The following is a 26,087-nucleotide window of genomic DNA, read 5'->3' as shown; positions in this document are numbered from 1 at the left end:
AGGGCACCTTGATTTAACTGTAAGCAGTGCCCCGGTGTATATTCATAGGGTTATTTCTGTTCTTTGGGGAGAAAATCAGGCTGCAAATGCACACATCCTTCATGGCAGAATATCTGTCTAGAGAGAGGAAAGCAGATATATGTACAAGGGTAAAAATCCCAAATATAGCCTCTAATAGGTGTGATAATTATTTTCAGGAAAAAGTGATAAGATGCAGTTTAAATCCATGGGGCACATTGTTCCAATGAATGTGCAGTGTATTTATTAGGGTACTCGAAGGATTTATAGCTGTTCCAAAGTACATCTGCTCTATGACTACAGGCAACTTTAGTTTCTAGGGAAAGTTTCTTGAAACTTTTTTTAATATGCTTTAACCTCTTGCATGCTGACTTGACATACCTAAGTGAGTTGCCTCACACAGGCTTCACAGGAAAAGGCTGAACAACAGCATCCATCTGCTCTGGATACTCAGACTGGGCTAACATCTCTGGCTTGGCACCAGTTCCAGACTGTCAAGACTCAAGTATGCACCTCCCAAAACTTTTGTAATTCCTGGTTTCTGGGAAAGGAAATCAGGGTATAAAGACTGGATGGAATTACAGTTTTTCCTGTGGTATCTGATTTAGATGACTTTGGCGTGCAGTAGCTGTTAAGTATGGGGCAGTATATATCTGTGTACACGTATGGAATGATCCGCTCATCCCGAAAAATGGGTATGCTTGGCAAAACAGCCCAACAAAAGCCCATGTCTACATTGCACAGCCCTACTCACTTTGACCCAACAGATCTCCTGCACTTTAGCTATGCTCACACTGGCAGGCTTATATTGTGGGGTGCCAAGGAAGAGTCTCTCAAGCCACCTCCCATCTCTGCATGGCTGCAAGGGTCACTCATGTTTCCTCTCAGGTGTTAACAGACCAAAGCTGGAGCTATCACAACACAGGGAGCTGAGTACCATACCACAACCTCCTGTTTACCCCAAACACACAGGACAGAGTCAACTGAGACAACAGAATAAGGAGATACTGTGCTGCACAAAGGAAGAAGAAAATGAGATAGAGATAAAATTGAAAAAGGAAAACAATATCCCAGTAAGATAAGAAGTAATGAATTTTTCATTATGTTCCAATGCAAGTATTACTGCTGTGACAAAAAAATTTGAGCCTCATCCCCTCTTCTCATAGCTGCTGAATAACTTGTCCTCCTCATATGTGCCCATTTGTGGCTCAAGATGTGAACCAGAGAGAATGAAACTACTTGCTTGATATTTAGGGCAGGGTAGTCAACAACAATTTGCTCTGCTGGCAAATGACCCATAGGTCAGGCCATTGCTCAGAAATATCACAGGAGGATGTTGCCATTCAGAGTGCTGACTCAGGGAGAGCAGGAATGCCAAATGAATGAGCAATCATCATGGTATTTTGTTTAGCATGAAAAACTCAATTAGAATTCTGTACTTCTCCTGCTTCTTGTTCTTCCTTGTGGCAATCTTTTTACACAACAGCAAGATGTTAACAGTGCAGAATAAAAGGCATACTAATAAGTATAATTTTCCTTTTTTTGTTGTTTTTCCCTGAACACCGCATTTGCTTCATGTTCTTTATTTCGTTGTACATAGCAATTAAATAAAGAAAAACTGGTGCTGGGCTGTTTGTTTCTACAGGGATTTTAAATTTTTCAAGCCACTCCTCTCTGAGCATTTGTACATTTGAGAGCAATTGTACATTTTCTCCCTTTCCACCACAAACACCAGGTCCCCTCTAGGAACTGCTGTTATTGTATGCAAAGATGTAAGAGCAGTGAATAGCAGTGGAACAGTCTGTCTGAAACCCACTTTCATCTGTTTTTTTTCTTCTTTATCCCAAGTGTTATCTTTTTCATTATAAAATATTTCTGTTCCTGTTATTTTTTTTTCCTTTTATTTTTTTCAAATTCCCTGTGTCTACTGTTATTGGCTTTGATGGACAGATGATATATGATAGCCTGGGACACTTTTCACAGAATATGACTTTGGCCTGCATAAATTACCATCAGGGAATTTTCAAGAAAGTACTGCAACAAATTTGCAGTGATTCAAAAATGTATTATAAATTATAACATAATCCCCACTGCTAAATGATTTGATACTTAAAACAATTAAGTGAATTTTTACTTTAGGTGAATCCTCATAATTTTTTCCTTATAGTTTAACTTCTCAAACTGCTCTGAGCCCCTTGGAGGAAAGTATTTTAGAAGGGAAATTTTCCCTCTCCTTGCCAAAAATCAGATTTCTTTTCTGTCAAGTTTGTGTCTCTACTCTCAGAGGTAGTTCAGAAATGGCAGGGTTTGGTCTTTCCTCACATACTTGTATCAACTCCTACAGGGGGTAACTAGGATCCTTCTACATTGTGCCACTGCCTTCCTGATCCTTTTCTACTCCAAGTCACCAAATCCCAGCTTTTCAAATGACATTCGTGAAATACTCCAGTTAAGAGGATAAGAAATGAAAGAGTTTGCGAAGCTCAGGATCCTTATGGGATCTTGAAAATATTCTTCAGGCAGTGGCCTATATTTTATGCATTCAGTATCAATGGTAGCTTTGACTCAGTGAGAGTAATCTCTTCTGTCTGCTGAAGAGCTCCTGACTGGAAAATAACTAAAATAGACAGAAAATGTGAATGTTTCTATTATTATCTTTAGCTCTTTATTACACTACCCTTTGTGAGGCTGTATATTCTTCTTTTTTTCATTTTGAGGTTTTTTTTTTTCACTGTGAAGAACTCTGGAGTTATTTTTATAGACAAAATTGCAAATTTTCTAGATTTTTCACTCCCAATCCTCTGAAACTGTTTTTCTTAAAATCTGCAGTCTGCACTCTTATGGTAAAACAAATCAAATTTTCCAGTTTTTATGACTATTACTAAATCCCCTGAAACACAGATCTCAAAAGCTTCTAGATTTTGGAGGCAAATAAACTGCAGCACTCACTACTTTTATAATGTCATTATTTTTATGTAGACTCCTGACCATGGGAACACAACCTGCAATCACCAAATGCCTGGTGTGGCTGGAAAGCATTAGCAGACAAAGGTGGGGAAAAAAAGCCAAGCAAATAACCAGAGCTCAGCTGCCTCCATCATGAGGGGGCTGGCACAGGAACTGGGCTGCTTTTAAGCTCCTGTGTGCGAGGAGCAAGCATCGATCTCCTGTCCAGCTACTTGCTTCCATCGAGAGGGGTAACCAGCTGGAGGCTGCCTGACAGCTATAGGCAGCTCTGCAGCTCGGTTGTGCCTCTCTGTTCTCAGAGACAGCTGTGAAGAACAGGCAGGATTGCCTGGGCTTCGAGGGAAGAATGAGACAAAAATATTTTACTGGTCTTTGTGAGGTGACTCACTAGCTATCCATTGCAAATTGATTGCTTCGAATCCTGTAGCTTTCCTTTCACCACCCACCCTGCTCTCACAGCCCACAGCAGAAGATGCAGAACAGATGCATTCCCATTTTCCACTTGTATTTGGAAATATCCCAGTGACAGCATCCTTGTCCCGGCAGAACCGCGCAGCCTGTCCTCCCCCTACAGCCTCTGTGGTGCCAGGGCCTCTTACACCAGCACTAAAGGGAAGGGGCAAGCACAGAAAGGTCAGTACCTGTGGAGGAAAAAAAAATAAAAGACAAAATCAAGTTTACATACACAACTTCTTCTTGACTCAGGCCTCTTCCCTTGGCAGCAGGCAGAAAGTGGTGTGTCCCCCTCAGCAGTGTGGTGACACAGAGTTCCCAGATGCCAGCAGCATGCTTGTGGTGGCAGGGAGATGGATGGCAAGCTACAAAGCCTGCCCAAGAGCCACAACAAATACTCGAGCACAAACACCGAGCCTAGTTGCATGTTTTATTTACCTGCTTGATTTAAATATAGCTTGAATTGTGCTGTATTATCACTACTGTTAGGTAGACGTGTTCGGAGAAGTGGGGAGACTTTTTACCTGATGCAGCATTCAAGAAGGGAAAACAGAGTTTTCATTGTAAGGAAGGTACTAGAAATGTAGGGGAATGCTTTATTTACCCAGTGACTCTGATTTCAAGTAATTTGCATGGTATATTGTCGTGGTTTTAAACCAGTAACTAAAAAAATTACTTATTTCTTGCTGTGAGATATGGATTAGAGCAAGAGCAAAACAGGCTCAAAACTTAAAAGGAATAAAGACAGTTTATTAACAAACTACAAGAATAAGAACACCAGAATAAACTTCTAGAAAACCCTTTTATCTCCCATCACTTGACCATTTCTTTGTACACATGACAACATAGAGATAAAAAACTTTAGAACTTTGGTGGTCAAAAACAGTCTCAAATTCTTACTACAGTCTTTTCATCAGTCTTTGTAGAGAAACAGAAGTCTCCTTCTGCTAACCTACGGAGTTTTTCACAAGGAAACTATTTCTGTTATAGTTTCTATGGTTCTGATGTCAGCTGCCCGGAAATCTGTCATCAGATTTTCTCCTCCCATTTCACCTCACTCTGAGGTGTGTATGGACCATGAGTTATTCAAAGGCAAAAGTCTTCTTCATCAGTTTCTGTGAGCTTTCCTGGAAAGCAGTTTTCTCTTTGCCCCCAAGGCTTCAAAATCTTCACTCTACCCAGTTCCAGCAACTCACAGTATCACAAGTACTCTCTCTCTTCTCAAAAGTCCACACTTTGAACACTCTATTCCTCCCAATACTCTGTTATGAATTAAAGGAGTCTTTTTTAAACTACTATTATCCATCTCCATAGCTTTAACAGAAAGATATTTCAGCTGTAGAGCATCTCCTTATTCTCTCTCTCTTATTTAAAACTTAACTCTTTTCTTCACTGTTTTTGGTGGTTTTATGATGTCTTCTTCATGTTGATTGTCTCTCTCTTTCCGTATCTTTTTGAGAAAAAGGAGTAATCTGTACGTTTATCCAGGTAGTAAAAGAATTAAAAGCTTTAGAAAAGCTGCAAGAGTTCATGGTGTCAGGTTTCAGTCCAGCAGCAGAAACTGAAAACCAAACCAGGCTGCCAGCTCTGCTTTCCTTTCCTCCCCCACCCCTTCCCTCTCGTCCTCTGCGGCCTTGTCCGGCCAAGGGAGAGGGAGGGGGGGGAGTGAAAGAGGCTACCACAGAGCCTTGTTACCTTCTCAAAAGCCGGAAACCAAAGAGCACAAGAGAGCTCTGACTGTACTTCTTAAGGGGGTGTTCACAGGTTGAATTCACTTTTTAATGGTCGAAACTGCTGTCAATTTTAAAAATGACCGATAATTGGTCAGGAGAAAAAACTCCCATCAGCCACCAGCAGCTCCAACTTCCTTAGCTCTCAAAACCGCCTTAAAGGTAAAGCTACCCCATGACATATATGATTATTTTTCATCTATATGGGGTATTCCTTTCTTCTCTTCATTTTTCTATCTGGAATAAAAACTCTTTGGGAAAGCTCATTCAAATTCACCCAGTATGCTTCAAGTGCTGGAAACTGTGCTCATTCTTATCCATCAGTGTTTGCTCTTTGAATTGTCCAGATTAGATTTCACAAATGGTTTTGCAGTATATTGAATTTATGGCAGAGGTGAGCTGTGCACCTTGAATTAATATTGCTCACCAAGTCACAGGGCTCAGACTGAGGACTCCAGATACACATAACTACTTCAAAGAGAACCAAAGAAAGGGTTTATTTCCTGATTCAGGATTAGATTGAGCACCAATTTTGAAAGAATATCTAAATTCCTGACTTTCCACTCGGCCATGGCAAAAAACAGAGAATCTATTAGTCTCATTAGATTTGTTGCTGCTTTAGGATAAAATCTTATGAGAACACCCCATTACTTTGCTAAACTTCAATCTGGCCTTATATTCCATCCCTCTTCTAGAGTGATTCTTGAACACCAGCAGTAGCTGGACCCACACCCAACCTCTGCATCTCCTGTCTGCATCTGTCTGTGTCTCTGGCAGCCCTGAGGAAGCTGTGTGCAGCTGTTCTGTGAGGATCCAGTAATTGGGGTACTTAACCCTATCGTGAAAGAACAAGAGTGCAACTCCACCTCAGCTCCCCTGCTCAGTAGGAAGGCAACAAAAGCCATTAGTATATTGACATAGCAGATTGACACTACAAGGCTCTCTCTGACTCCGATTGTTTTCCTGATAAGCACTTTCCCTGCTGAGCCTACTCGCCCTGCCAGAAATATCTTTTTACATAACTTTGTGTCTCTGAAAACGTTACCTTTTTCATTCGCAATATTTTGTGATTTTCACTTAGATGTTTTAACAATTTATATTTGCATGTGATTTAATTTCTTGAAAAGTTTCTCATCTCTGAAACCACTCTGAAAATGAAATTGTGTCATCTTCCTTGGAGAGACATCTCTGGAAAGAAAATTTGACAAAAAAAAAAATTCAAAACTACACATCACTACAATGAGTACATGCAATGTCACAAAGCCTCTATGCTGACTTTTAAATTTTTCACCACTTGAAATAATGCAGATTTTTATGTATTTGGATGAAAATAATCCAGAAAGAAAATACCCAGGTCATTGAAACCAAGCTCCAGCTCCAGAAGAGATTGACTGGCAGCCATTAGGTTAGGGGAAGGAAATCTAGCAGGCATTACTTTTGGATGGAATAAATGGTGGTATTAGAACTAGCAGGAGTTTGCATGGTACGGCTGCAAGTTTGGGGTGTTCCCATAGAATATTAATAATGGGAACATTATTAACCTAGATTATGATGTGGAGAAGAGTGCTCTACCATTCCAATGCCTTGCTCTCTGCAGCTGCTCTCCCTCAGGCTGAGTGTGTTGGACCTGGGAATCCCTTGGGATAAGAAGAGCTGAAAAGCTCGGCTTTGAATCATTGAGAGTCCACTGAGAGCATCTTCAGTTTGGAAAGCAAAGGAGCTGTGTCAAGAACTAACTACTAGAAGAAGTGAAGTATAAGGCTACTTCAAGTGTGAAGTACAATTATCATTGCTCTGTTATGAAAGGACATATCCCAGCCTCTTGCTGCCCTTTGAAATTGTACACTTCTCACAGCTCTCAGGAGGCTTCAGCTATTTTTCTGCTGTAACACATGCAAAACCCTTGATTTTTAAGAGAAGAAACAGCCCCTTCACCACGGGTACCAGATGAACATTTCCAGGACAAATGAAAGGCTATATAAGCTTGAAATAATCTATTAGTAATTGTTTACATTAGCTATTAACATTTTTGCTTGGAGAGATGAAGGACTGTTCAGAAAGAATCAGTGCTTAACAGCTTAGCCTTGACACAGAAAAGCCTCTGGCATTTTATCTTTAAGATTCCAGCCTATTTCTGTTCCTACTTTTATACTTATCTGCAATAAAAAGCTGATTCCTCCGAGTGCTTTGGATTTGTTTGAATCAGATTTGTAGACCAGCCTTTTAGCACTGCTCCTAGGTATTGCAGGGAAGGGGAAAGCTGCTTCAGGTCCTACAGATTTCCATTTCAGGGCACTGATGTTTCCAGTACCATCTACCTTCCAAAAGCAATGTTTTCATGTACTGAGGGTCCAAGTGTAGAGTATAAATGGACACATTTATGGAAAGGAGGACACATTTATGGAAAGGACATTTAGGCCAGGTTGCTCCACCACTGGACAGACTTCTGCCCTTCGTCTGTCATCAGCCAAAATGAATGTTGAATGTGGGAGGAGTTTCGTGTCAGGCTCTACCTGCCTGTAAGCAAAAATGTCAGTGTTTTTATTAAAAAAGAAAGGTCCATTTGATGATGTGAGGCAACATTGTGCTCTCTGCAGGGCTGTGGAGACTGCTGAAGGCAGGATCTCCAGGTGAGGGTTAAGACACAGAAAAGGAACAATGCCAAAGGCACATGCCTGATTTACTTGCACTCTTTTAGAGCACAAGGCTGTCAGCTCTGAGCAGTGACTGTCCAGCCCCTACAGGAGCAATGGCACCTGCCCCTGGAGCCAGCAAACACCTGACGTGACACCAGCATTTCCAGGCCACAGACGGCAAGGAGCCTTCTGCGAGGTCATGTCAGCCCTCATGCAGACCTGCAAATTATTTTCCTGAAAAACATGCAGTAGGCAACCTGGATTGTTTTAAAATGACTGCTTCAGGTCAAAGCTCAATGAAACACAATTCAGCTAGGTCATCCAAGAGGGCACCCTGGGTGGTCACATATAAATCACAAATTACAGGAGACTTGCCCAGATCGCTGCAGGTGTCTCAAATGGCACTAGAAACTTAAGTGAGTCAGTGTTGGGTTTCTGGGGTTGTGATGTGAATGTAGATACATAAGTGTAGGAGTATTGGTGTGGAAGCCGAATGCACCCTAACTCTCTGAACCTACGTATTCAGTAATGTTAATAGCCATTCTTTACTTTTATTAAAAGCCTTAACTTTTTTCTTGTCCAAAAGGTGATAGCTCTCAGACACGATGACAGCAAAAAATCCTTTCATTTTACTTTGAAATACTGTGATGAGAAAAGTCTTCCTTTGTAAAGTCACCTCGTTCATTTGTTTTATTTCACAAATTACTCAGGTGCTCATTTGTGTTTTATAACTGGGATTCTGCCTAAGTTCTTGATCAGAAGAGTTGTCATCTTCTTTTCTGCAGATTCAGAAACATGAATCATGAGCAGGCAGGCATTGGTAAAGCTCCAGACCACTTAAAGTCACAAAGCCAGGGGAAAACAAAAAAAACAAAAAAAAAGAGTGGAAAACCAAAAAGCATTTGTTGAGCAAGAAGACCTGGGTGAAATTCTCAGAACTTCTCTGCCCTGAGAAAGTATCAATAACCATAAAATTTCACAGCCCCCTTTTTAGAACCGCAACCTTAATGTTTTGTAGGGAAAATAAAGCTTTGGTTAACCTTGGCACTGGCAGACCTCATTAAAATAACAGCCTGTCACTTTCGAGTTTAAAATAACAGGGTTGTCAGTTTTATATTCAGCGGAACAATCTACAGCCTTATTCTCTGGGAAGCACAGCGGGTGTGCTGAGAGGGGCTGGCAGCAGCTAAAGACTGAGCAACACTGCCATCTCGAGGGCCCCCCAAATCCAGGGTGCTCCTTGGCAGCTGGGGCAACGCGATGCTCAAATCCTGCTGAGTCCATGTGGCACCCGCCTCACTTTTCAAAAAGCTGAAAACAATCCGCCGTCAAGTTCATGGTGGTTTGGCTACTGCTTGGCAGTATTTAAATATGTTTTGTGAGAAAGTATGGAAATGTATAACGTATGAAAAAAAAAAAAAAAATTCCATATAGAGCAAATAAAGTTCTGCCTCGCTGGTTTTATAATCGAAGCAGGTCACCCTCACTGAGGTACCTAGTGTGCATTGAAATTTTGGGCACTTAATGAGCCATTCTAAACAAGAATGTGTGCCTAAGCTCCCTACATCTAATCAGTGGAAAAATAAAGGTGCCTTAAAAAAAACTTCTGAGAGAGATCCTTTTTAGCTAGATGGGGTAGAGGGAGCCCAGTTCAGTCGCTTATACATAAATGTCTGGTGCCTCCAAGATATCCATATGAAGATGAGAGAAGTAACAAAGGACACACAGGAGACACATCTTTCTTGGGGGACAGCCCCTAAAACTTAGTTAACTGCTTTTCATTAAGCCCATTTTACAAGGAAGACTGTGTGACAATTAAAATACCCAGCTGTCCTGTACTGTGACATGATTCTTGCCCTGACTGTGACACACATGTAGCAGACATATAAACATAACAACTTAGTTAGAAGCAGTATAAAATCTGTGCTTGGTAACCTACTCCTTTTAAACAAATTGTTGGCTGTTAGTCTTAGAATGCTTTCAGATTAAATCCCTAATGGACATAAATCGATGTATGAAAGCCTGGCACAGTTTTCTGCTGGTACAGCAGAACACAAATCAGGTGGTGAACTGTTTGTTCTTCTTACCTGGCCATGCCCATGGTGAAGGGCATGCCTCTCACAATTCCACATGCCAGGTCAGGTGCTCGAGGACCATATCCACAAATCCATTATCCAGCTGCCCATTATTATACAAGGTCTACATTATTTTTAATAAAGACTGCAAGGGTGCTGAGTGTGTGGCTGGGTGTCTTAGACACTTCTAGGGCAAAGCAAGCAGCAGGCAAACAAAAAACTTGTCTGATTTTTCACTGGAAAATAATGTAGCATGAAGTGGCATTAGTTAAATGTTGTTGTGGATGAAAGTGTAAAGGATTCTCTGACTAAAACTGCACGTGCGGCATTGCGCAGCCCACGCCTGTGAGGACAGGCAACAATTGTGGTGGGTTGGCATGGAAGAAAAGAGCAGGTGATGGGTCTTAGGTGGAAAATCTGAGGGTCCTTTAATCTTAACACCGAGTGCTCCTGAATACAGCCACACACTGAGGCTGCGAAGGAAGGATGATTCCAATTTAGCTTTGAACTTACTAGAAACATTCTAACCCATTATGAATGGCAACCAATAACCAATATTAACATAGTAACTCCCATGATCCAATGCAAATGAACTTTAACTCTCCCTAACTGCAAAACAATATCCCTGAACTTAGGGTGTTGCTTTCAGGTTGATCCTGGCTGTGGCTGGCCCACCAGCCAGACCAAGCCATAGGGCCTCCACATGACAGGCACCAACACGGTTCACAATGGCTGTTTTCACATCTGTTCTCTGAGACAAAATGTCAGACTCTTTCCACTGGCTGGCTCTAGCTGTCCTGTGACACACTGGCAGGATACACTTTACACATGCAGCCTGAAGTCCCTGAAATTGCAAGCTCCCCATCACAAGCAGCCACTTGAAACATCTGCCAAGTGTCTCTGCTGCCCCATACAAACCACAGCAAAACATCTGGGGAGGCACCCCGGTACCCCAGAGAAGCAACTTATGGTGAACAACCAGAAACATGTGTACGTTTTTCCAGGTCATAAAGGCTTAATTCTCAATGGACTTTGCATCAAGACATCTCTGAGCAGCCACAAGGAGAAGGTGTTGACAGAAGGCAAGCTGAATATTCTGCTTTCACTTCAAAAGGAAAATCTTTCCAAATTGCAGAATGAACAAGAAAAAAATGCAATTCAATAACATCAGAAAGAAGAAACAGAGACTATGGGAAACATTTTTTCTTAACATAAAGGCTCCATATTATTTTATTTTATTTATTGCATTGAACCTACATGAGGTTTGTGTGCATTTCACCGTCTTTGAACACAATTTTAGCATCTTCTGATAGCCCTTTATCTTTGAAAGTAGGAATCATATGGCTGGGGATGATAAATCTGGAAGGAATATGAGATGGTCTTGACAGGGGAGGATTTGGCAGAGCAGGACAAAAAGAAAAAAAAAAAGAATTTATTTTTTTAAAATTATTTTAGGGACTCCACATTTAAAATTTGTATTTTCTCCCCAATTGCTTCTGAGTGCATTTTATCACATTTCCAAGCAAGCATTCTTCCATCAGAAATTAAGCCAAAGTGATTCCATTGGCAATTGTCTGCCTGCTTCAGAAGCAAAGGTCTTTCTGCAGTCTTCCATGCCTTGTGAAATTGGTATTCAGTACACTTCTATTTTTACATGGCATATTCAAAACTTACTTTGAATTGTCATTTTATCCAAATGTCCCAAAATAAAGCAAGGAATGCTAGGATCTGATTCCTAGTAAAGTGACAAGTTTGATTTTAGCTCTCTTCATTATTTTGGCGTGCAAGGTGGGTAAAGACAGAAACATGGGTGTAGTAGTTTTATTTTATTTTATTTATTTTATAAGTGTCAGCTTTATTTAGCTTATAACTAAGCCCATGCTGGTGGGCCTGGAACTGAGCTCATGGGTGCCCTTCCAAGTTCTGCTGCGGAATTGCATGACTTACATACTGACTTGATTGCGTAAGAAGTCAGTGGCAGAAATACAAAATAAACTGTATTTTTCAATGTAGGATGTGTAGCTATACCATTCCCATAACTCTGGATATGAGTTTCTCTTTGAAAATTATGCAAATATTTAACTTTTCTCTCTTACACCGAAATGCCTTTCTTCTTATAGCAGTTATAGATCAAGAAAAGGCTATTTTAATATACATTTTTTATGTCCCCAATAGATTAAAAATTTAACTCTTTGAGTGGTTCTTGCTGTATCTTTTTTTCTTATGAGAAAATATTGTGATTCAGAACAAGTTTCATACCTTCAAAGTAGCTGAAAAAAGGGTATTTCAATATAATATCACGGCTATGTCAGGAAGATAACTAGGGAAAATCAGGCTAGCTACAGCCAAAGATATCCAGGCATCTTAATCCCCATAAATCTCTGCTAGAGCAAGTGGAAAGAAAATATGTAAAATATCAAAACTGCATATGTCTCATATTTAAATGTTTCCACAGAAGCCTAACCAAGCTTGAAAGTTAATCTTAAATTCAAAGAATAGGAAATACTGAGGAATCATTTACAAGGCCACAGGTCACTAGGGAATACAGTAGTCTGACTTCATAAATCACAAGCAAGCAATGTTAACTGAGTCCTTAGTGGGTTTTGTCTCATTTTCAAGGGTCTCTACATCTGTTACATAGTTTTTAAATGCTGGTGGTGATCAAAACAATGTACAGAGGAATATGTGTAACCATGGGGACTAATAAGAGAATTTCTGTGGTCATGCTTGACAAGATCCTAGAACTCAAGCCTCTGAAATCCACAGGCAAAAGTTTAACATGTCATGGCAGGCATTACATCTCCTAATTCTATTCTGCATTTAAAGTTACATTAAAAGTACTCCAAAGTCATTGCCTGCCCAAACATTCATCTCACAGAGGTGGCCATCGGGCTGCTCCCTGAAAGATGAGGTGGCTCCATCAGTGCTCAGAATTCCTTTAGCAAAGCCACCGGACACCACACTGCACTTCCAGAAAGTTTCAGGATGAGGTTTGCAGAACCAGTTAGACAGATGTGCAAACTCCAGTGCTAAAAACTGGGGATTAATGCAGGTCTGGTCAGACAGCAGGAAGGGACAAGACTTCAGAGACTAAGTCCACACAGGCTGTGTAAATCTCCATGGTGAAAAAATGCAACAGGGAGGCGTGAGGTAGGAGATAGCTGTGAAGGGAAATATCTGAAGACATAAAAAAAATTTTAAATGCACCTGAATCAAAGGCATCTTGAGAGGCTGTAAATGGTAACCTTTCCCTAAGCTGTAGTCATTTTTACTATTGCTGCCTTTTGTGAGTCATGCAAATGTCTGCTGCCCTCCAGGCTCTAAAATAGGAATAACACCTCAGGAGGACGCTTCTGAGATTTAATTAGTTGTCATTTACCAATGATCCTGAATAAAGTAAGACCATCTTATTTTATCATGTGTACTTCCTTAACATGAATTTTAAAAAAAATCTGTTAGGAAATTTAATGATTTTTTTTATCTAATATACAGTACGCAAACACCGTTTAATATCTTCAGAAGAGACTGGGGAATGGGAGTCCTCATTTTGATTTTCAGGGAGTATCTGGAGAGCATGTGCAGCATGAGAGTCTCTCCATTCTTTTGCTGGCTTCTATGAAAATGAAAGGCTTCTACTCCAAATTACAGCCCTTAGAAGGGTAGGAGGAAAATTACTTTCCAATAGGTGTTGAATCACTTGTTGAAAACAGAAGTCTGCAAGTCCTAAAACACCAGCTCTAATTTGAATATGGGCAAAACCTGAATGTAAGTCTAAACATCTGAGTTTTGATAGCTTTACATAACTTCCAGCAAGCAATGAAGTTATTGGTCTGAAAGCTAATTACTCACCACCAGTTTTAATCAGATTATTTGTGTAAATAGTTATCCAGTCACAAGCTATAATAAGAAAATCTATCCCTTTGACTTTCATGTTCACCAAACTTACATTAATGGATCCTCCACCCTCTATTCTTTCTTCCTTACACTTTCTATAGACTTTCTCTATTCTCACAGTGTCCTAGCAGGAATTTGCACACCATGAACAATGTTGCTTGTGCTGGTTAGCTGTCCCAGTAGATACCTTGGGGTTTTTACCCTCAGCATGGGCAGAAAGGGAAGAAGAGGGATTGCTGTCTCCCCAGAAGCCCTGGTCCCATGGACCAAGGACATCAGAAAGGGCAGGCATCCTGAGATCGTCTCCACTTCTGCCAAAGCCTTGCTCACAGGCTGTAAACTGGAATTGATTTTTTGGCTTGACGGGGCTCCCCTATAGAGACTTTAAAGGCTTGCAAATGCCACTGATATCTCATGTGAAAACAAAGTACCTGGGGCTTGGCAAGGGGTGTGGAGGAGATTTATAAGGTGTCTATCATGGCAAGAAATACTGTCAACATCCCATACAGAAAAATACTGTCCTACTTATTTCTTATTTCTTCTTCTTATATTTTTTCTATTGTCCTCTTCTCATTTCTTTTATTTCTTTCTTATTTCTTGTGGATGAAAATTCAAACAGTGCTTCTGAAATAACATCCTCAGCTGTTTCTATCTTCTGGCTTGTAAAGTGACATTCCACAGAGTTTAAGCATGGCAAAGCAGCATAGACCATTTGCAAGGAGAGCTATCATGTCCTGAGAAAAAAAAGATAAAAGAGATAAATAGCCGAGTACAATATTGTACTTCAACAACCTAAAAGACAATCTCAAAACTGAATGGAAGAATGGAGAGCATTTATTTCCTGTTTTTTTTTAAAGAACAAAGCTTAGCGATTTCCTTTAAAAGCTATTCAACAAGCTCCCCTAAATCCTATTACAACTTAATGTGAAATGCATCTGTTTCCATAAGAACAACAGTGGCAGCATTCATCCTTTGTAGTCTGTCCTCTGTTGTTTTTTCTATCTGTTCTTGTAGATTTCTCCACTCTGGTATACCATACACAAAACAAGAACTGATAAAATTTTAGTCAGAGCATTTATTTGCTGGAAATTCAGTTTGCTCCTGCTTGCAGCCTGAATCATGCCAAATTAAATTATTGTTCAAGGAATTTATAAGGTAAAGAAACTGTTTCGATACTGTCACAACATTTCTTGCATGCAGATTTTGTATTCACCTACAGATATTTATCTACACGTAATAGCAAAGATGAATATATTCTCTGCATGACTTCTCACTGTAACTGAGATCCAAATGTACAGCAATGTATTCAGCCCATGTATCTTAAATCAGTTCAACATCAGCTCAGCACTGCATCATTTTTTTAGAACCTGCACATGTAGCTGTCTCTATAATATTTTTCTAAGACATGACCAAGCTGGTGGGTTTATCTGATATACACTGTTTAACTGAATTCACATTCAGTAGACTGTGAAGCATATTAATTCTTAAAAAGGTGTATATTTATAAAACCTTAGGTAAATGGAGACTAGGAAGCTCAAGATGCAACATGCTTTTATTAATGTCTTGCCTGTGGAAAAATGTGACTTTGATTGTTTGTATGCCCTGAACTCAAATTCTAGGTGTCTTGTTTTTAAACACCAGAAATTAAGTTTTAGCACCTTTAGCTTTTTTAACCTTCACCATCATCACCATTACAAACTTAAACAATGTATTGTTTAACACTATAATTAGCTTGGCTGATGTTTTTTAATCTGTTTCCCCTCTCATTGTCTCTTAATCAGGTAACAGACATTAAAGAAAAGCTAAAGCTCTCTAAAAAGTTCTGGTCCACATTGCCCTACACAATCTGCAAGGACGAGCGAGTGACAGCCGGTCCGTCAGTCGAGGAGGACTGCTGGAATGGCCACACCAAGGCGAGGTGAGGTGGACCCCTCTCCACCCCACCCGCTCCAAATCCCCATCTGGCCTGAAGCAATCATCAAACTGGGGGTATTTCATGAAACTGTTTGTGAGGGTGAAACAGAAATGGGGAGAACAAGTCATTGTCCATGTGCAGCTTGTTGCCAGGATTACTTATTGTCAAAGTGCCATTAAAGCCAGAGTGTGAGTCAGGGTAAATGTGCACAGAGTGTCAGCATGTGAAGGCAGAAAATGTGCACTGCTTTGGCTCCAGAAGGATAATTTATACTGAGATTTCAAAGAGCTCTTTAGGTCCATTTAGCATCCCTGTGTTGGGACTGGCATCTTGTGATGCAATTACACTCTTGGGATATCATACTGGGATGAAACAGAGATGGGAATTTTAACTCGACTTGCTATTGGCTGGCAAAGCTTAGGGCTATTTCCTTTGGAGGGGGGGGAATGAATAATAACCACCAGAGAATAAATGTAGCACTCCTACTTATCTTGTGTAGAAGATTTGACCTTATGTTACTTCGTCAGAGATAACTGTGGTTGTCTGCCCTTGTTTGCGATGAATTTTCTGTGAGTTTTAATTTTGAAGTTTACTTGGCTCTGGCTGCGGCAGAGCAGGAGCCAGCAGATGAGCAGGTGTCTCCAAAAGTCCCAGTGTGGATTCACCAGCTGACAGAGGAGAGGATCTGATTATCCCTGCTGAGAGGGGGAGGAATTGGCTCAGGGACCATGCCAGGGGCACGGTTTCAGGTGCTCAGCAGTATCCTGTGCTTTTGGGAAGACATGAGGAGAGGAGAGATTTGAGTGTCTAGTGACAGCTGAATCTCAAGGGAAGTGACACTTTCTGGCACTCAGGGACTGGAATCTTTATTTTCCTTTTACCTGAAGATACATGTGAAGACAGAACATAAAAATGAGCCAAAAAGAAAAAACAACCAATCAATCAAACAAACAAATAGGAAAAAAGAAGTGAGACAAGCATGTAAAATATAAAAACAATGAAAATAAAACAACATAGGAAAAAAATTAGAAACATACTGAGTGCCATTTTACATGGATATATGGATGGACAGATGCATAAATAGATTGCACCCACCTCACCATCTCATCATCTGATCATTTTGATAAGGAACACAGTTTACAGGGGGATGTTTCACACTGAATGCACATCATTTTTTCCTAGCCTTACTACATAACCTTCAAGGGAATTCATTTTACAAACAAGAGGAGGGGGCTGTTTGGCATACTGCAAGCCCCTTGAATCCATTTTTGGATGCATGTGAACAAACCTGTCCAAAAGCATGAGCCACTGCTTAGCTGCAGTCCCAGATCCATAGAAAGCCCCTGGGGATTCAGAGAATACTAGGAGGAGCATCTGGCTATTACAGGTTTCATCATAAAGAAACAGTGTGAAGGGAGAAATAAAAACGTGTGCTTTCTCTTTCTCTATTTTATCCTTTCTTGTTATTGAGCTCTGAAAGACATGAGCCCAGGCCAGTGCACTCCCAGCAGTTTAGCAGAGTTTCAAGGTATCCCAGCTAAATGCCATGAGCCACATCAGGATGCATGCACCAGATATATGAGATATATGCTACTCTTTCTACAAAAGAGCAGTCAAATCCCTTAATATCTATCTATACCTCCTGGTTTCCATGGCCAGCACTAGTATGTGTACCACATCTGGGAAATACTTGGCAGCTCTCTTCTGCACTGAAGGGTTTGGCACAACTTCCACATTTGTTGGCAGATAAGGAAGTACATTTTATGCATACAGTTTTTTACCCTTCTTTTGCAGAATTTATCTTATGAGAAACCTGGGTTTTTTCCTGATGCCTTCTGAGATTAATGTTCTGGAGAGAGAAGAGAAGTCCTCTGTTAATAATCTCCTTGGTAATTGAACACAGACATTTCACTGGATGTAGAGTGACAGCTTCAAAATATCACCTGAAGATATGATTTCAGCAGGTCCAGGCACTGCTCCTCTGCCCAGTTTCTGTTTAATATCCATTCACAAAGGAAATGTATAGTCATAGTCTTAGCAACAGAATTCAATAAATGCTTCAGGTGGAGGCAATAATAATAAATCAGAGAAACACCACAGAATGTCATGGCTGTACATGAAATAGTATGAAAAACAATATTGACAATAACTAGCTCTAAATGCAAAATCACCTCTTGGCTAGTGGACAAAGACTTTTACTGCAGCATAAAAAAATTAAAGGTTTCCTTGATCAGACTCATTAGTATCTGATATCAAATACTAGCTCACAAGAATGAGCATAGCAAAATCTGGCAGTATTCATATATATATATTTGTATCTGTGCTCACTGTGTCAGCTGACATAAGCACCACTGTGCTATATGAAGAGTTGCATGTTGAATTCCAGAGAATATAACAAAAGCCTGTGATACAAAAAAAAGGAAATGCATCCACCTAGGCATTAACACTGTAAGGAAGAAGACAACATGGTGTTGGCTACCATGGGGAAAGGAAATTATTGCTGGGGTTTTTATCACATCCTGTTTTGGAACAAAGAATTAGAAACTTTGAATTGCCAGATAGACATTATGCCTTATGTTTCACTTTACACATCACCTTTTGATGCTGCTTTTACAGTGGAAAAGAATTACAAACCTGAGATCACAGAGAATGAGAGCTTGGCTTTCTCCTGAGAGAGGCATTACACCAAGGTCATTTGTGGTTATTACACTCCCTAAATATCACTTTGCTGCCATGATTAATTTACAGTGACACCAGGTCGCCAACTGAAGGTCGCCAATTCACAAGTAATCATGGGGTAAAGGAGTCATCCATTTGGTGTTCTGGAAGGGTGCACTTGGCTCATTGCTGATCCTGTACGAAAAACAGTTTTAATCGGGTCACATCACGTAGAAACCAAGTGCTGTGGAAATGGGAAAATATTTATTAGATGGGTGAATCTCTTTTTTTGAAAAATCCATATCAAAGATAATAATAATAATAGCTACTTCAGACAAAGTGCCTTTTAGAGAGATGCCCAGCAGGATTTCTCCATTTGTATTCACAGAAGAACATGAACATAATTTGATGTTTAAAGAATTAACATCTTCTGCCAGATGTGCAGAGACAGATTTCTGAAAGCTATTTAGGATCTAAAAAACAACATTAAGATCAAACTTTGAAAATTTACCTCCCTCCCTACATGCAATTAAATTCTTAACAAGAGCTGATGGCATCTTCACCAATAGGTATTCTTCAGAAATTAGGGAATTTTCCCAAGAATGATGAAAAATCAGTCTTTAGGACTTAAACCAAGTCCAAGGTATTAGTCCTTGAATATATAACTTTTACTGAAGTAAGAATAGCAACCAAATCTGGAACCCTCTGATGTTCAGGAGAATAACCTTGAATTACTCCAGCCAACTGAGCCAGCTCATTCCAACCAAAGCATCTGAGAGATTGTGCTCATGCACTGGTGCTCATGCTCACCAGGACTGTAGCCCTTAATATGTCTTAGCTCTGAAAAGCTGTAATCCATGGAACAGATGAGACCTGCATTCCTTTCCACAAGGAACCTACCACTCCTCCAAACAGAAGAAGAAATAGAATGATATATGAGACAGAAAAATATAACAAACAGAAAAATATAGAGAAAGGTAAGGAATAAAAGAAAAAATCAACACTATAATTTTCAATATCTAGCTCAAAACTACAAGGTATGTCACCAAAGCAAACACAGGGTAGATTCTCAGCTGTCCTGACATTTCTTCTCCTGCCACACATACGGGAATATCTACTTCTGTGGCAGAGAGCTTTTAATTACTGGTAAAATTCAGGTGGGAAGAAAGACTCACCAGATCAGTGCTTGCCCTCAAAGCTTCTCACTGCTGTCCAGCAAAGCTTGCAGTGACAATGAGTTGAGTGTCCTTTAGCTGGAGGTAGGCACAGATAACTGTTTAGCACCACTAGTGAAAGTGAGAATAAACCACTTCTCAGTAAGTGTGAAAACTGCCTATTCTTAATTGATGGCTCTAGTTTATTTTTATATCTTCCAACAAACTGGCAGAGAGGCATTTTCTCCCTCTCCTTCTGTCTCCTCAAGCTTTTCTCCAAGATGGAGGAAAAAAACCAAACTGAAAATATCCTATGGGGATTACCTCCTGAGCAAACAGAATCAGATGAGGTGAACTAGTTAGCCAAACAAGCCAATTTTCCACTGCACTTATCTTTCTGGACCAGATGTGACTGTCTAAACCCAGCCCAGCCTGAGTAAGCCTGTGCTGTATTTTGTACTCTGTTGCCTACAATTCTGTGCACCTGGAATAACTCCAGTACTGCCTAGGTGGCATGCCCCAGTTGTACTGTAAGCAGTTGCTGTGGCAGCAAAATATGGGGAAAGTTGTCCTTTAAGACAGATTCTTTTTAAAAATCAGAAGATTCTTCCTTTTGTTTTTGGTTTGTTTTTTTTTTTTTGGGGGGGGGAGGTGTCAAATCTACAGGCTTTATATATATTAACTGAAAAATTCATCAATCATTTTTAGATTTGAAAAGGAAGCAGACACCATGGAACATTAATGGTTTATTAAAAAAAAAAAAAATTGTGAGGGGGAAAAGAGAAGTGGTTTTAAATAGGCTTTGTGGTACTTGGCTATTATGTGCCAAAAAACATCTTTGCTGTGTCTGCTGAGACAAGCAAGAACTGTGGAAAGGCTAAGAGGAACAGAAAGCATTAATATTTTAGAAAACAATGTAAATTACACTAAAATCCTGACATAGCTGAGCAAGAAGCAAACACCAGAAAACGAATAGTATTGTTCAGCTTCTCTATACTCAGAGGGCTAAGAAAGCTTGCTTCTCTTTTTTTTTTTTTTTTTCCTTTGCTACGAGGATGCAAAGAACAGACACTGATACAGGTTGGCACTTCTTTTCATTTATGATGGGCATACAGTTCTTGTAATGGCCAGGCCTACAAAGAGATCATTAAAGAGAGCAGAAGCAGCAGCAAAACTTAAAATTCACAAGGGTGTCTCAACTTGTGGAACTGCAGCAAAAGCAGCTGTGTTCAACAACTTTGCTCAGCCAGCAACAAATCTTCTGTCAAATCATGGTCCCAAGACATGGCTTCCTATTCAGTGTGACTTAACCCTACCCCACACACATCAAAATGCTTTTGTCACAACAGGTGTTGGGCTGCCTCTCCGAGTTACTCACGAAACACCTTGGGCTGCATGTTCCCATATCTGCATCTGTCCTTTAAAGAAATGAAAACTATTCAAAGATATTTCATTCAATATAGACTTACCTGACTTCCCCCCTCCCTCCCCCCAGCAAAGAAGCAGGTGAACTGCTTCAGTAACAAGGGCAGAATCCAGCTACACATTCAAACATGTAAATTCAGATACTTAAATATGTGGTGACAAGGAGTGTGTTGCCCATGCAGTTGTACTATCATTGGAGACTCTCTGGGCCATCTGAGATGAGTGTGACGCAGGACACTGTCTCCCCTCTGAACCAGAGCCTGGGCTAAAACTGCTTGAGTATTTTTAAAAGCACCAATGTTAAGGTACCTGAAAAGAGCCCCAATACCGTCAGCCTACTCAGAGGCAGTTGTCCACTGCCTGAACACTCTTACCTACAGCTATGTAAGATGGTCTAAGTAGTCAGGACATCTTAATGGAACTGGGAAATTAGACCCTTGAACATCTCCAGGATATTCAACCCTACTGGAGTGGCAGCATGACACCAAACAGCCTACAGTGGCTAAAGTGGCATTCAAGACTCAATTCAGCTGCCTAAAGAAAGGCACACACTATAACTTTAGATGTCCCAGATGTCCAGGACCTCCCCTTCAAGCCTGCAGATATGATCCAGAAAGCCTCACCTTTCAGAGCTCACCTTTCAGAGCTAGTGACAAGAAGAGGAGGAATAACTAAGAGCATTCAAATGGCACCAGCTGTCTATGTTTATGCAAGGAAATCCCAGCAGATGAAACATAATGAACTAGTCATTTGGCCAAAGGCACATGGGACTCTAACAGCTGTCCCTGCTCCATTGATGAATAAACTCCTGACTAGCTGTGACTGGATCTGGTGGGAGTGGGACTCTGCCTATGCACAGACATTTCCATTTGAACATACAAGATTGGGTATGTGTGTAAACCTAAAGATTAATTTTCAGCCTTTCTAATTCTTTTGCTATTATGTCCTAAATGTCAAGGGAATTTAAGTATCCCGCTAACTGTTAGGCAGTGTTAAGGCCATGGGTTTCTTGTGACCTACATCAAGTATTTGTCCCTTACACACCTAAGTGAGGTACGCTTTCCTGGAATGCTTTGGGGATCACCAGATCCTGGGCAGATAAAGCAGGGTGTGTGACAGTTTGACAAAATAACTGAATGGGCTGCCCCATCTGCTGGGAAGGACATCAGATGCACGCTAGTCACAGTGCAAAATACAAACCTTCATGGAGGTTCACACACCAGAGTGCTCTTTAAATGCGTTAAGTCAGTACATTCTTCTTTTATTATTGATGGTAAGACAAAATGAAGTCAAACAAATATCAGTCAAAGCAAGCCAGTGAGCTGCCCTTCAGAGCTATCCTTAGCTTCTCATGGACAGCTGGCAATAAAGAGCTGCTAACCCTTCATAAACAAGGAAAGCAATCCACATAAATATTTAGCAATTTCAGATAACTTGTAGCTACTAACAGCTACGGCCATCGTCATGGACAGGATGTGGAGCAAGACAGTCATCCTCTCTGAGCCAGTAGTTCAATTCTAACATTCTCGTTTTTAATCAACTGCACCTTGAAATCTCTGATTTACTACTAGGCTGAGTAATTTATCTACAGCAGCCCTTTCATTTGTAGAGACGTGTGACAGATGGAGATGCTGTTCTTTTGCAGTCCAGAGCATCCCTGCCTGCCAAGGTCTCCATCCTACTGCCTCTAGGCAGCTCTGCAGAATTATTTCCTGTTCTGTCTTTAGTGATTCATAACACCATGGTCTGCAGTCTTCCATACTGGGGGAGGTAGCTCTGTGTTCTCACTACAGTAAATCTGACTGCCGGAGTCTGGATGGGATCCCCACAGCAATGTTATTTCTCATCATGGTACTAATGAAACAACAGGACATGCAGCTTGAGGCTGGGTGTTTTGGCAGTCATGTTTGGTTCTTAGGTGTTCACATACCCCCAGGATTATTCTCATGTAAGCCTTCAAAGGCCACTGCTGGAAAATGAGTCTCATCTTGCAAAGTGAGGACCCATTACACTGAGACTAAGTCCTTCCTTGGTGCAGCAAAGCATCTGTCATCTTGTGAACCTCCAGAAGCAATGCAGAGCTTATTTTCCCTTCACCATCAACAGAGAAAGTCCTTTCATGTCCCTTGCTTTCACACTTATTTTTCAGCAATATTCATTTTCCCAGACCAATAAGAAGAATACTGTCATCAACACCAAACTTCAGTGCTGGTAGAGAATTTGGCACATACAAGTGAGAGTGACGTGAAATACTCTCAAAGTGTATTTGGTACCAGGCATCATGGAAGTTTGTCATTAGTAGGCTAGACTGTGCTATCATTACTTATTGTCTGAGCACATATGCACACAAGGAGTCCCACAAACATTAGTAGGACAGCCTGGTATGCAAACTAATTACAAAATAGATCATATAAAGAACATAAACAAAGGGTAGATCTGCACCAAATCGCCTGCAGCCTAAATATGGGACAAAGATAGTAAGACAGACAAGAGAGAAGAGGGAAGCTGCGATACACTATTTTCTCAGGGTGCCATGCCAGCACAGGGAAATAACGTCAACCCTTTTTCAGCCTGGCAGCTGTAAAATGCACAGATAATTTTTAACAGAAATTCAAAGCAGGAAAAAATGTTGCTTTACAAATTCCTACAAAAAGAGCTTCCTAAGGACAAAGAGCAGCAGGGGACAAAGAGTGCATCTTTAACAAAGGGTAATGGAGATTTTTGCTGCAGGATGATTGGAGGCTGCTTTTTGTGGGGGAAAGATGTGCAAAAGCACACTTGCTGCCTGTGAGCAGCCTAAGACTAAATTACTCAAGGTCAGAGAAAGGAATGCTGCAGTAATCAAGAAATTATAAGGTAAGAGACTGAATAAAAGTTTTAGATTTGTGGATGGATAGGAAATGCCATACCTTAAATGTTATGCACAAAGTACATGAGACATGTAAGCATAGCCTGGTTTAAAGGAATCATGACCAAATCAAAGAGTGTACAGGAGTCTGGTAAAATTATAATGCTTTTTATGGGCCTAGATGTCATATAGCCTGGAGATGTTGTTCATAGATGTGGTCTAAAAAGGAGATGCAAGGAAGAATTGGAGAAGAAAATTAAGCGTACTTTTAAACTAGGAAAGCCATAACGCCTCAAGGTAGGCTTCTAAACTGTCTCAGAACAACAAATATGCTATGTACAACAAAGGACTTCATATTTTTTAAGCAGAAAAAAATAAAAACAGCAGAATGCACTGTTAGATGCTTAATTTAGTGTGCAGCCATTCATGTCAGCAGAGGATATGAATATGTGGTGACTTACTGCTGGCTTGCGAACCTTTTCCATAGTTCACACAGTCATTGCTCTTGCTGGGGAGTATATGGAGAGTTAGGAGGTTGAAAAACTTAAATCCTTTCTGCTCCCCATGCAGCTGTGCTACTAAACAGATCCTTTGGAGTCAGTAAAATTTAAAACTATATTTTTAAAACAGTTTTAATAGATCTGTTTAAGAACTGCACATTGAATTTCTTAGCACATCATTTCCTGCACAGTGTTTTATTTCTGGAATTACTGCATCTCAAACTAATCTTTCATTCTGCTGTATAGATACTTGCCTGAGATTATGAACGATGGCTTGACCAACCAGATCAACAATCCAGAAGTAGACGTGGACATCACAAGGCCAGACACCTTTATTCGACAACAAATCATGGCCTTACGTGTCATGACTAACAAACTGAAGAACGCTTACAATGGGAATGATGTCAACTTCCAGGATACAAGTAAGAAACCATTAACTGTCATTACATAACTGTAATTTTGGAACACATTTATAAATTGGCTCTGTTGCAATGACTTTCTGTGGTCTTTATGCTCTGCGCTGCTGACAACATAAAAAGTCTTTTTCTATTCCATGAAATTCCAGTTATATAATTGTTTCTCTTGCTTCTCTTCCTTATCTTCATGTTTAATGCATCCAGACACTGAAGGCTTTCCATAATGCCAGCAGTCTGATCCTTTTTCAGAAGAGCATTTAATCACCTAATTAAGTCACAGTGGGTTTCATTTGGAAGCTTTACTGAATGAAATTTAGCACCACCAACACTTCCTCATTCCCAATGTGTTCATCCCCCCTGGGGTGCCAGGTGGAAGGGAGAAAAGGGATGAAAGCTGTAACCTATAGCACTCACGCTGTTTCCCTCCCTCCTTTGTGCCAGGTGACGAAACCAGCGGCTCAGGCAGTGGAAGTGGCTGCACAGACGACATCTGTCCCACCGAGTTTGATTTTGTCACCACCGAAGCACCGCCTGTCGACTCCGACAGGAGGGAGGTGGAGGCTTCAGCCACACAGCCTGGCTGGTCACTGCAGACATTGCTCATCATCCTCCTCAGCCTTGTACTGCAGAGACAGTGGAGATAATCCTGGATCTAGTCAGAGAAACTGTGTTTTAGCTACAGAAACAGCCAACTTTCTTCTTTTCTTATACTCTTGGACAATGGACCATGCCACAAACACTTGCAGTTTTCTACGAGACAGCAGTATTGCAATCTGCTTCCCATTTTAGTTTTCCCAAAGAGTACCAGGTGCCAGACTGAACTTCTTCCTGCTTTTTCAGATATCTCTGAAGACAATATCCAATCTTGAGAGAATTCTTTCTCAATCCTTTATTACAGGAAACTTTCTGAGCTTCATTTCCTTTTATGCTGCAAAAGGGAAAAAGGATCTTACAGTATGTGTTTTTCCCCAGTGAGAAAAAAGACAGGGGAAGAAACCAAGAAAGTTTTCTTTCTGAATCAAGCCTGACTCAAGGCTGCTGCATTTCAACAGAATATCAACAAAACAAAACAAAACAAAACAAAACAAAAAAAAAAGGACAAGAAAGGAACAAAAAAAAAAATGCAACCGTTCTTCACTGACAGCCAGGTTTCCTTTAGAAACTTCTGTAGGATGATTCAGGTCATCAGAATGATCACTGTTGTAGGGAGGAAGGCTGGATTTTTTTTCCCCAACACTAAAAACATATGTCTCAGCAGTGAATGTCTTGCACTCCATCTGACAACCACATCAGATTGGTATGAAGGTAGAGAAGCTGAAAAATAAGTTTATCTTTTAGTATGGTAGTAGCTCCACTAGCTTCAGAATGTCATGTTACAGTTGCTTAGGATTTGAATCT

The 26,087-nt window shown here is 40.5% G+C and overlaps 1 protein-coding gene across 1 annotated transcript in view; it reads left to right on the top strand.

Moving 5' to 3' along the window:
• GPC6 (glypican 6) overlaps window positions 1-25,604 on the top strand; it is a 712,773-nt gene extending 687,169 nt beyond the window's left edge. The window contains exons 8-10 of the mRNA XM_005516797.2: window positions 15,555-15,691; window positions 24,520-24,695; window positions 25,131-25,604. Of these exons, the coding sequence (XP_005516854.2) occupies window positions 15,555-15,691; window positions 24,520-24,695; window positions 25,131-25,333 (516 nt within the window). The 3' untranslated portion in view covers window positions 25,334-25,604. The remainder of the gene's footprint in view (window positions 1-15,554; window positions 15,692-24,519; window positions 24,696-25,130) is intronic.
• Window positions 25,605-26,087: the final 483 nt, after the last annotated feature.

The sequence above is a fragment of the Pseudopodoces humilis genome, chromosome 2 (assembly GCF_049639895.1).
Source record: "Pseudopodoces humilis isolate 2021_Gansu_Grassland_sample_001 chromosome 2, ASM4963989v1, whole genome shotgun sequence".
In the NCBI taxonomy this organism is placed as follows: Eukaryota; Metazoa; Chordata; class Aves; order Passeriformes; family Paridae; genus Pseudopodoces; species Pseudopodoces humilis.
This window is presented reverse-complemented; position numbering and strand designations above follow the sequence as displayed.